The following is a 12,026-nucleotide window of genomic DNA, read 5'->3' on the forward strand; positions in this document are numbered from 1 at the left end:
TCTCTCTCTCTCTCTCTCTCTCTCTCTCTCTCTCTCTCTCTCCTACATTTTCTTACATCTTTGTCCAGCTTCTCCCATTTTCTGCACTGTGGCATCTTAAAGGAATTTTTTATTTTTAGCTTTGTGTGTGTGACTTGACTTGAAGAGAGAGAATAAGAAACATGCATAAAGGTAGGCAGGGCCTTGAACACCATGTTAGAGAGAGAGAGAGAGAGAGAGAGAGCGCCTAGGCTGGGCTCAACTTCCTCATCCTCCTGCCGTAGCTTCTTAGATGCTAAAGTTAGGCGCCACCATGTCTGTCTCAAGATTGTATTGTTCTATTAAGAGGACGAGAACAAGAGTGTTGACTTTCACATCAGGAGTTGTGCTCTTTCTCCACATCCCTGACTGGGCACGAGCTGGAGTGTGTTATGCCCCATTACTGCTTTGGTAATTATTAAGAATGGCATGGCCTAGGCAGGGACAGCATGATCAGATTTGTGGTTGTGAAGGATTTCTCCATAACTAGGGTTAGGTCAGTGGTTAGGGCACTTGCCACACAAGCATGAGAACCAAACTTAGGTTTGGGTGTGGTGGCCTGGATGAGGACAGCCCTCACAGGCTCATCTATTTGAATGCTTGCTCCCCAGTCAATACAACTGTTGGGAAGGGCTAGGAGGTGTAGCCTTGTGGAAGGAGGTTGGGCCAGGCTAGGCTTCAGGTTTTGAAAGACTCCTGCTACCCCCAGTGTCCTCTCTCTGTCTCCTGCTTGAGGATCAAGATGTGAGCTCCCAGCTGTTCCTGGCTCCGCCATCATGGACTCTACCCCTCTGAAACCACAAACAAATTAAACATTTTTTTCTATAAGTTGCCTTGGTCTTGGTGTTTTGTCACAACAATAGAAAAGTAACTAAGACACCAAGTGAATGCCAAATGAGTGGAAGGCAGGGTCAGAGAATCCTCATAGAAAGCTGGCTATAGCTATATCGATGAGCTCTGGGTTTGATTGAGATTCCCTGCTTCAGTGAAGAGTCTCTTCACTGACCTGTGCATGCAAAAACACTTGAGTGCAGCACACTTGCATGCACAGAGGAGTTGGGGGAGAGGAGAGACACACATTTACACATATACACACAGAGAAAACAGAAGCCTAAGAAAATGAGAGCTAAGGACAGGTGCCTGTAATCTTACTAGTTTAAGCTTGGCAGAAGCATCTAGATGCATACACCCCCACCCCTGCACCCGAGTCAGAAAGATTTGGACAAAGTGAAGTGAGTCGCTGGAGAAAGCTTCCTTTTCCCACTCATGATCCGCCATAGAGCTGGCCACACCCCCATAAATCCAGTGTGCAGCTTGGTCCTCGTCAATAACCGAGTTCACCTAGCCCAGGTCAGACTCTGTATGGCTCACTGCCCCTTTCCTGAACAACTCACTGGCCTCTGAGAGCCAGACAAACAAACCCAGCCACTAGAGACTCCTAGATTCAGTCCATCGCTCATGGGCCACCAGCCCCGTCTCCCTGATCCCAGCGCAGATAGATACCTGATGAACAGGAGGACATGCGCATCAGTGTGTCCCGAATGTTCTTCAACCTATCCTGGAACCTCTGGTCCTGGTCCCTCCTCTGCTGCTCCTTACTTTCCAAGTTCTCCTTTATCTTCTCTCTCTCAGCCTGGCAGGCCTGTAGTTGTTGCTCAGTGTCCTCATGGGTCTTCTGCGTCTCCTGTAATGTGTCCTGACTCGAGGTCAGCTTTCTCTGAGACTCCTCAAGCTCCACCTCCTTCTGCCCCAGCTGACTTATCTTCTCCCTGAGCTGGTGCTGCAAGCTGCTGTTGGTGACTTCCCAAATCCTGGTCACCTCCTGGAACTGCTGAGACACCTGCAGATCTGTTTGGCCGTAGGAGAGACTGGTTGGGTGTAGCACCACACACCTGTATCCCAATCCAGGGAAGGCTGGGATAGGAGGATAGCAAATTTGAGGCCAGCCTGGGCTACATATGGAGACCCTTGTTGGGGGTGAGGGGTGCTGCAGGGAGACTTGAGGGCACTTCCTCCAGCTGTACCCTGGTGCTCTAAGACTTCAGCATCAACTTTTTCTACTTCTTGAAACGTCTTGTATAATGTCCTGAACTTAAGATCTGGCTGCCTGGAGTTTAAGGAATCCTGAACTGGGTAAGGATAAGAAGTTAGGAACACTTCAGGGTAGTCCCAGCTGGAAGCCAGAGCCAAAAGTCAAGGATGTCAGGACAGTGTCTTTGAGCCCTGCTAAGGAAAGGCCACTTGTCAGGAGAGAAGGCAAGGTGTTTAGAATGAGTGGGGAATGAAAGGATACTCACAGTAGACTCCCAGGCAGATGACAGCCACCCCTAACATCAGACAGGTCAGGAGAAGGCCGAGCAAGAAGTACTGCAAGCAGACTGTAGGACCTTAGGGGAAAGGGATGAGAGGCAGTTAGCTCCAGGACGCTACAGTGAGACAAGGGGAAAGCATTCCTGAGCAGATTTTGTCCTGCAGGGAGTAAGTGCTAGGGACTGTTACTGGCGGAAAGGATGGGGGGGGGGGCTTACCTGGCTAAAAAACTAAATTTTATACAGAGAAGGGATCTGGAGGCACGTGACTAGAGACCATCCGAACAGGGGAATTGTGATCTGGGACTCCATGTGGGAACAATCGCTACCGGGATGAGGTAGGTAGTGGAGTGGCTAGCCTATCGTGGAAGTCCCAAAGGCTCATCTGGCACGGGGCAGAACCCAGCCCCACCTCTCCGGAATGCACATGGGTATGTAGCATCTAATATCCCCACGCCCTGCGCCCGCGGGGCGGGCAGCTGGGAACCGCACGCTGGGGCTGCGAGGGGCAGGGGTGGGGGGGAACGGAGGTGGGGAGGAGGAGAGAAGGAGGGGTAAGAATACGCACAGCTGGGAATCTGCCCGAGAGCAGATGACTTCACGGAACTCCAGGACGTAGTTGGTTGCTCTGACCCGACCCCTGCGGAAGGGGAGCGCCCGCAGTGAGGATGGAAAGTCCCTGTAACCTCCCTTCTCTCTAGCCCCACATCATGCTGAGACCCTAGTCTGTCCTGAGCTGTGGAACAGCCGCGTCACTCTCTGGACTTCATCTGCTGCCCCTGAGTCTGTTTGGGATGAACTCAGCTCACCTCTTGCTTGTTCCCAGAAGTGCCCCGCCAGGATGTCCTCCCGCGAAAGCCCTTCTTGGGTCGCCTTACCCACACTCCCTTTGTGTACCTCTTTTCTCTCCTGGGCCTCCCTTTATCTCTTCCTTATCATTTTCTTAGGCTCCCTTGTCTGTGACCCTTCGTCCTTCTTCCACGTCCTTCTCACTCCTGTTTTCCACTGAAGCCGGTCTCACACCGGGCTGCCCCGATCCTGAACCCAGCTTACCGCGAGATCCTCCCACTCATCCTCCCCCTGGCTCTCTGATAGCTCTTTCTCAGATACTGCCCTGCTTCTTTCTCCAAGTCTGCTCTGCACTCTCTGGATGAAGACACCCCCCTGTAAGTGTCCCTGGTCCTCCATACCTGCTTTGTCCGCTAGTGCAGGGGAAGCCAAGCCTGGTGGCCTTCCTGGGACTTGAGACACTTGCACGTTCTCGTAGGTGAGTTCCCCATCCTCATAGGCCTCACAGTCTGGAAAGGGAAAAGCTCAAAGTCGGAGTCTGGAGTGAGGTCTGTGGAGCAGGGGTGGAGTATAACAGAGGAGAGCAAGCAGGACTTACCCTGTCCTAAATGGTTAGATGCGCTGTTCTTCAAGGGCACTTTCACAAAGCGCAGGTCTGCGTAGGTGATGGCGTCAGCCATAGCCCTGGGCACCTCTGCTTCAGCTAATCCACTGGCCCACACCTCCCTGGCCCCTCTCCTCTTTTAGACATTGAGTTCTCTGTGTGACTGTAAGGCTCAGCCCTTTGCGCTATGACGTCAAATCACAAAAGAGGAAGGTCTCTGGCAGATGGACTCAATGAAGTAGAAGAGGTCCTTGGGTTGGAGCCAGAGGACCAGAGAGGGACGCCGGGGTCCAAAATACAGGTGCTGAAGCTAGCCTGGACCTGTGTCCAGCCAGACCCCCCTCCTCATGCATCCTAGGCCCACTTTGGCCTCCACAGTACCTAAGATCCTCATACCGGTCCCTGTGTGTTCCCTGGTTGCTCACTCCCTCCTGACTGCCAGTCACTGAGATCCATCAAAGCATAGCTGAGACTCTGGCTCTTAACTGACCAGAGACATCACCACAGTCACTACTCCAGGTTACAGCTTCATCCTCAACCATCAGATTTGGGGTTCCTACCACAGAGCCTTAGCTCCTCCTCATTCTGGGGTTTCCAGTAGGTCCATGAGTTGCCAGGAGGGGGTCCTTAATTTAGTAGTTCAGATAAGGTTCATGTGCATTTTTCATGGAGTGCTCCTGAAGTAACCCTGACTCCTCCCCTCCTGCCTGCTGAGCTGTCACCCAGAAGCCATCCCTGGGAATCTGACAAATTTTTTTTGGAGGGGAGGAGAGGAGGGGATGCAAGGGAGGCAGGAACAAGTTGGTTTTCCTCTGTGAGCATCCCAGACTCCCCACTTCATAGCTTTTCCCTGCTTTCTACCTGACATACCTGTGAGTAGCTGTCCCCTCCTCCATCTGTCTTTCCCTTGATATCCTGTGGCGTCCTCTGTGTTCCCGCATCAGAGCCGTATCAGGAATCAATGTATACTTGGAGCAGCTCTGGGCTGGCCTAAAGGTCTAGCCTGAAGCAACAGTAGTTCTCACATACCCTTTTAGAGAGAAAAGAAAGGAAGTGGTGAGTGTGAGACTCAGTATAGGTTATGGTGGGCTGGAGAGCTGGCTCTGTGGTTCAGAGCCCTGGCTGGAGTCCCAGCACCCACAACGGCCATTCTCAGCCATCTGTAACTCCAGTTCCAGGGGCTCCCGAGCACCAGACATGGACATGGTGTACAGACATACATGCAGGCAAAACACAGGCACACATAAAATAAAACCTAAAAACAAGAAGGGGGTGGCCATGGTTTCCTAGGTAGAACTGAGGCAAAGAAATGTCCCCTTGTTCTTACTAAGTTCTTCCCCTACAAGATCCTGGGGGCTGGAGGTGTAGCTCAGGGGTCTAGCGGGAGTATGATGGTCTGACCTCACTTCCCAGCACACATAGACACACGTGCAGTCCAAACGTTACCATCCCATCATGCTCGTCCTCCCATCCCACCCCCCAAAAAATGAACACTTGGGCCAAGTGTGGTGGTGTACACCTTTTATCTCAGCAATCAGGAGGCAGAGGCAGGCATTGCTAGTCCCTGTGAGTCAGAGGCCAGCCTGGTCTACAGCATGAGTCCTAGGCTGGCAAGGGTTATATAATGAGACCCTGTCTCACAGAGAGAAAGAGAGAGGGCGGGAGAGAGACACAGAGAGAGACAGACACACAGAGAGACACACAAAGAAACAGAGACACAGAGGAGAAGAGGCATTTGTAGAGACCACAAGCCTAAGTTATTGTAGGTGAAGAGGCAAAGAGGGATCTTGATCTCAGAGGAGGGAGACAGTGGCAGGAGAGTTGCAGAGCTGAGAGCCCAGAGGTACTCTCTAATGTTTCTACTACAACGAAGCCTCTTATAAGAATCCCAAAAGGCCTGCATGCTTTGAGGGTTGGAATGAGCTGAAACCAGATGTGTGGAGGTAAGAACCGCCCCCCTCCCCACCACATCCACTCCCCCCTCCACTAGCTGTCCTACAGGGGGAAGGAGGGGGGAGAAAGGTAAAGTTCCTCCCCACAGGCTGCCAACCCACGTGACTGGTGGTGTTGGGCAGGGCCAGGGGATGTTAGGAGAGCCCTTTTGCAGTGGCTAGTGGAGTTTGCCCCAGAGAGGGCAAACACACCCATCACTTGAGGAAGGTGTCTGAGGAGAGGCAAGTGTGTACACACGCTTATGTGTGTGCTTGCGTGTGCACAGCCCTTGCACTTGTGGCCTTTTGGGGTGTCTGTGGGAGGCGAGTGCCTGGGTCAAAATGGCCCTGAAGAAGGAAACAGAACAGATCCTGCGGGCTGAGGCTGCTGATGACAGCCGTTCTCTTTTGCCATAGCAGCGAATGAGGTGACATTATCAGAAAAGTCATCATAGCACAAGACAACAGGTTTTACAAATTATTTCCTTTTGGTGGTTCATTAGTTTAAGGCTTCTCTGCAGCTGTTAACGGTTCCTGCTTGATTAAAGTTTCCAACAGCCCAGGACCTTCCTCCGGGCACTGTGACTGGGCCTCCCCCAGAGACTAGGCAGTGGACTGGTGACTCCCTAGGGGCCTGTGGGGGTTGGGGGGTGAGAGTGAGTAGGAGGGCACAGAGCAGCTGGTGTCGAGGATGGGTGGGGACAGTCAGGGCATGGCATCTGTGGTACACAGGGTGTGGGGGCGGGCAGAGCATGAGTAACTGTAAAGAGGCTGACGGGGATTCCATGGACTAGAGACAATGTCTCAGTTCTCAGAACCTCATTATAAGGCGAACATGACCTGGATGCAAGATGCCCAGGCTGAGCTTCTAGTATCCACTGGAAACAGCATCTGTGAGGGTCTTAAGAAAGTGGTCCCTAGATGGAACTGGGCTGAGAGGCACATCTCACCGCATTGCCTTAGAGGTCTTCATCAGGCGTGGTCTGGATTCTCTCTTCTTTGGCCCCTTTGGTGATGGTGAACTACCTCTTCAAGACATTTTCTATCCCCTTCAGTCTTAGGCCAGCTTGTAGTGTCTACATCCAAGCAGCCCTGGTAGAGGAACTGTGACAGATCTTGCAGGCTGAGGATGCCCATGACAGCCCCTCTGTCCTGGGATGGATTTCTAGATGGTCTTGTATTTTACAGATGGAAACGAATGAGGGGAGCGAGTCTCCGTCTCCCTGGGTGTGCATGAAGAGTTTTGTATTGGCATTCACATTGTCTTTCAAAGTTGGATATGCAAATGGAGGTCTGGGATTTAGTTCTACCACACTGTCCTGATGTCAGAAACACTGGGGGCTTTAAGAACTGAGAGATCAGAGCTGTGCATCAGGACCACAGTGTCATCACCCAGGATCTGATGGTGTGAGGACAAATGGCAAATGTTGGATCCTGATATTTATTTAGTCTACCATGTCTAGATAGCTCATCTGAGCTCCACACAAAATGGGGGCCTCCCTTTTCCAGCAGGACCTCCTCTTCTCTGCCTGCCTTATTTGGGGAACCTGACCCCCACACCCTCTACCTGAGGAAGGTCATGTAGCCCTTGACAAAACTCCAGGTTCAACCTCCTCTTTCCAGATAAGTACCTGCCCAGCACATACCTGGGATCCCTGTCTCTCTATGCAAATGAGGTGTTCACAGTATGTTAAGCTCCAGCCAATGGTTTACATTCATCCTGAAAACGCCTTCCCACTCTCCGAGGTTCATATATAGTTCTTGTTCACACCAGATAACATGTATGCACACAGGGTGTTTCACTGAAGTTTGTCTAAGAGAGCTGTCTCATTGAGTATTGTCTAAATGAGCTGTAACACTAAAATCCTTAGAGAAGGCCTCTCCCTCCACCCCCTCACAGCACCTCCCAACTGAACTGGGACCTCACCCATTCTAGGCTCTGCCTCATGCTTCCAGCCCAGTGTACTGTGATGTCTGGACACCTTGAGAGAAGCAGAAGAACTTAGAACCACAGGAAAAGCTTTGCCTTGCCCTGACTGTCCCACTGCTTATTATAGAGAGTGGGTTGTCGAGGCTGATGGGGGAGGGGCCCAGCTGTGAATTCGTTATGTGGAAAGGGGTTCATTTGTCTCATTTCGGTCATGCAAGTACCAAGCAGCCATCAAGGAAACTCTAAGCTAGCTGTACCTTCATCGTCACTGCCCTCTGGGAAGCTCTGGTAGCAGACTTAAGGACATCCAAAAAGTCCATACACTAATCCCAGCTGCCTATGAGTATGTGACTTTACCTGACCAAATGCACTCAAGTGAAGGCCCTCTAGTTGGGCGAGCATCCTTTCTATCCTGATCATCCCACTTTAATTTCAAGGGACCTCAAAGGAAGGACTTTTCCCAGAGAAGAAAGACCTTCCAGGAGGAGGAAGGGTCAGAGACATGGGATGCAAGGGCTCAACCTTGGTTTTGAAGGGAAGGGGCTCCGTGAGCCAAGAAGTCTGGGCAGCTTCCAGAAACCAGTAAAACCAGGAAATGATGTTCTTCTTGAGCTGCTACAAATTAGCCATCCCTGCAGACGCCAGACGGACTTTGAACTTGTTATCCTCCTGACTTAATGTTGGGGTGTGATTTTTTTTTTTCAAGACAGGGTTTCTCTGTGTAACTTTGGGTGTCCTGGAACTCACTCTGTAGACCAGGCTGGCCTTGAACTCAGAGATCAGCCTGCCTCTGCCTCCCGAGTGCTGGAATAAAAGGCGTGCACCACCATCACCGCCTGTCTTGGGGTGTGACCTTTAAAGAGGCCCTTGATAAAGTTTATATCTCTTTCTAGTAAAGCCTTGGGTGCTTTCTAGACTGCTATTTACACATAAGGAATAGTAACTTGTATACTCCTAGTTCTCGGGAGGTTCAGGCAGGAGTTCAAGGGTAGCTGAGGATAGGTAGCAAGTTCAGTGCCCGCGTGGGCAACATGAGAACCTGTCCCCTCCCGCTCCCCCTCACTGTGATGTGTGACAAGGGCAGAGCTGACCTTTATATTCGTAGTCATGTTCTTTGTGTCACATCACAGACAAGCTGTCTCCTGTAAACACAGCGGCTTAACTGTTATCTGTCTTCCATCTTTCTTTCTTTTTAAATGTTTTATTTTATTTTAGACAGGGTCTATCTGTAGCTCCAACTATACTGGAACTTACTATGTTGAGCTAAAGTGAGAAATTTGGTTTAAGAACCCAGTTAAGGTATGTGAATATTATTTTGTTTTGATCTCAGGTGTGGGGTATGGGGCTGCCTCTGACTGTCCACAGACATTACGATTTGTCGCATGCTCTAGGAGGGGAATGCTTTTTGGCAGCTACAGAGAGTTTACAGAGTTTGGAATTCTGGGGATTCTGGAGAAGTTATCAGTGTGAGAGCCCTGAGTGGGCCTGGGGCGGCTGCTGCCAATGCTGCTCCCCTGCTGCTCCTCCCACTGCTCTCCTGCTGCTCCCCTGCTGCTCCTCCCTGCTGCCCTGCTGCTCCTCCTGCTGCTCCCCTGCTGCTCCCCTGCTGCTCCCCTGCTGCTCCTCCTGCTGCTCCCCTGCTGCTCCCCCTGCTGCTCCCCCTGCTGCTCCCCCTGCTGCTCCCCTGCTGCTCCTCCTGCTGCTCCTCCTGCTGCTCCTCCTGCTGCTCCTCCCTGCTGCTCCCCCTGCTTCTCCCCCTGCTCCTCCCCTGCTGCTCCCCTGCTGCTCCTCCTGCTGCTCTTCCTGCTGCTCCTCCTGCTGCTCCCCTGCTGCTCCCCTGTTGCTCCCCTGCTCCTCTGTTGCTCCCCTGCTGCTCCTCCTGCTGCTCCCCCCTGCTGCCCTGCTAATTCCTGCTGTTACATTCACTGGATTGCTGGTTTGCTGGTTCTCCGACTTGCCAATGAAGATTACAGTTGCCCCTAGGAACCCGATGAAGAAGCTAGTGTGTCTAGGCTCTCTTCCCCTCTATTCTTCCTCCTCACCTACCTAGTGTTGGGGGTTGGAAAGCATTGGAGTGGAGAAGGATGGTAGATATAAGAATCCAATAAAGTAGCACAAAAAAGTTCAAGTACCAACGGTGCCCAAAGTGGAGCTAGGCAGAATGGGAAACTTGGTTTCTTTTTTTTTTTTTTTTTTAAATATTTATTTTATTTATGAGTACACTGTAGCTGTCTTCAGACACACCAGAAGAGGGCATTCAATCTCATTATGGATGGTTGTGAGCCACCATGTGGTTGCTGGGATTTGAACTCAGGACCTCTGGAAGAGCAGTCAGTGCTCTTAACCATTGAGCCATCTCTCCAGCCCGGAAACTTGGTTTCTAATGCTGTAGAGGAGATGGCAGAGTATGAAGGAATGAATATTCTGTTTTGGGATGTCAGCAAAAGTTTATTGCAGCTGCTGCCATGGGGTTTGCTCTGCTTTGTTCCCAAAGGTGATTTTTTTTCCCTCTTTTTTCTCCTCTTCCTCCTCCTCCTCCTCCTGTATTCTGTCTCAAAAACAGTTGGGAGAATGGTTACACTGTTTGAAAATTTGCAAGAGGATGTGGAAGGGTCTGAGAAACAAAAACTGGATGAAATGGGAAACCCAGAACGGTCGTTCTGTTCTCTCATTTCTGAAAGGTTTGCAGATTTGGACATGCAACTGGAGAGGTCATGGGTAAAAATGGAAGTGCATGGGAAATGAGTAGGGCCAGAAAAAGGGGAACAAAAGCTTCAGACCTGATGGCTGAGAGTTGGAGCTTCCTGCAGGATGAAAGAGGGAAGCAAATCAGGCTAGAAGGCAGATCTCAGCCCTGCCCTGCATGGCACGGTTTCCATTTCAAGTCCTCACAGCCTCTGGGATGAGCAGGGAGCCAGGAGGAACAGGAGGCTGTGCAGGATGACGGGAAAAAAACAAAAAATGAAAAAAACAGCCCGTTTCAAGAGAAAGGGTTAATCTTGAGCCAAGTGTGCTGCCAGAGGAAGGGCCTAGGGTTACAAAGTCACCATCAGTTTTCCCAGGAATCATGCAGCACATGTCTTTCAACGTTGCTGATCATGGTTTTGATGATGATGTGTCATCCTACAGAAATGATAGATCTGAGGCATTTTAAAGTGGCTATTATTTCCTATGGAATGCATTCCCCTAGGTTAAACAAGTCTTAAGTAACTGAGCTAACCAAAGTAGAGTTATTTCCCCAAATGAAAAGGTTTGGAAACAACTGTGCTAGAGTCTGGTCAGCAGATACAGTGTTTAATGTAAAAGAAAGAAGCCAAGAATATTGAACAAAGAAACAGAGCAAGGGGAGTGGATATAGTTAAAAATCAGTTGCTTGGTGAAGGGCGGTGTTCTGCCCTACGAATGGATTCAACTTGCTGATATCACATATAGCAATGCCACCCGGCAGCTTTAAGAGCTTGGGAGAAGGTTGAGGAGGCTGGGAAAGAATCCACCTCGTTCACTAAGATTGTACAAGGCTCTGGGAAAAGCCTTCACAGATTTCTTGCAAAGATGTAAACGAAGGTGTAAACAAAGCCATATCAGACCCTGAGGTGAGACAGTGCTGATAGAGATCTTGGTGTTTGGGAATGCAACTAGCAAGTGAAAAAAGTTATCAGACCTTAAAGATCTCAACAACCTGGCTCTTTAATTGCAGTGAATTCAGCCATTTATACAGAAATTGTGACCAAGCTGCTAAAGTCTCAGAGCTCAAAATGCTCAGTGTGGTAATTGTGAAAAATTCAGTATTTTCTGCCAGAGAAGAGAACAAGCCATTTCTGGTGGCAATGGTTTCCTGAGATGTAAACCAGAGAGAACATCTAGGCTTCCCAGGTATGCAGGCATTATGGCAAAGGGTACTAATGAGTGCGGATCCATGGGGAAGCCGGGGGGGGGGGGGCCCCGCGTGAGTACAAGGTAATGTCTTGCCATTAGGAAATTAAATAGAGGCCCTGCCAGTTCAAGGCCCCGCAGCAAAAACTCTGAGCATTTCCCTCTGGTCAGCCAGGCAGCAAAACCTCAGCTAAGTACTATTGATCTCATGCCTGCTGCTGAGGCAATGCTGGTCTAGATTTGGCAACAAATGAACCTCTTGCCCTATCCCCAAAAACACAGTGTGACAAAGTAACTACTGGTGTTTATGGTCCTTTGCCTTCATGGGCGGTAGGGATATAAGGACAAAAAAGGATAAATTATTGTATCTCCTTGTAAAAGAAATAAGAAAGGTGGATTATTCTAACTCCTTTTAGACTAAAAAGCAACAAGTCTCAAATATTTTACATTGGTATGGTATTAGTGTATATTGATAGAAATTTAAGGTTCTATTTGCTACAATATACTCTATATATGATTCAACTCTTTTTTTTTTTTTTTTTTTTTTTTTAGGTTTTTCAAGACAGGGTTTC

The 12,026-nt window shown here is 49.9% G+C and overlaps 1 protein-coding gene across 4 annotated transcripts in view; it reads right to left on the reverse strand.

Moving 5' to 3' along the window:
* The window catches only part of Cd72 (CD72 molecule), a 7,114-nt gene extending 3,176 nt beyond the window's left edge, over positions 1 to 3,938 (reverse strand). For 2 of the 4 annotated variants that reach the window (XR_003712854.1, XM_028779046.1), the window contains exons 1-5: positions 3,715 to 3,936; positions 3,518 to 3,625; positions 2,896 to 2,967; positions 2,316 to 2,405; positions 1,522 to 1,866 (exon numbers count right to left, since the gene is read on the reverse strand). Coding sequence is in view for 3 of the 4 variants with exons in the window: in XM_028779046.1 (XP_028634879.1) it covers positions 1,522 to 1,866; positions 2,316 to 2,405; positions 2,896 to 2,967; positions 3,518 to 3,625; positions 3,715 to 3,796 (697 nt within the window). In the remaining variant the exon portion in view is untranslated. Of the gene's footprint in view, positions 1 to 1,521; positions 1,867 to 2,315; positions 2,406 to 2,895; positions 2,968 to 3,517; positions 3,626 to 3,714 lie in introns of all 4 variants that reach the window. The other 2 variants (XM_028779045.1, XM_028779044.1) reach the window with 2 other exon arrangements.
* Between the last annotated feature and the right edge of the window lie 8,088 nt (positions 3,939 to 12,026).

The sequence above is a fragment of the Grammomys surdaster genome, unplaced genomic scaffold (genome assembly GCF_004785775.1).
Source record: "Grammomys surdaster isolate TR1022 unplaced genomic scaffold, NIH_TR_1.0 344, whole genome shotgun sequence".
In the NCBI taxonomy this organism is placed as follows: domain Eukaryota; kingdom Metazoa; phylum Chordata; class Mammalia; order Rodentia; family Muridae; genus Grammomys; species Grammomys surdaster.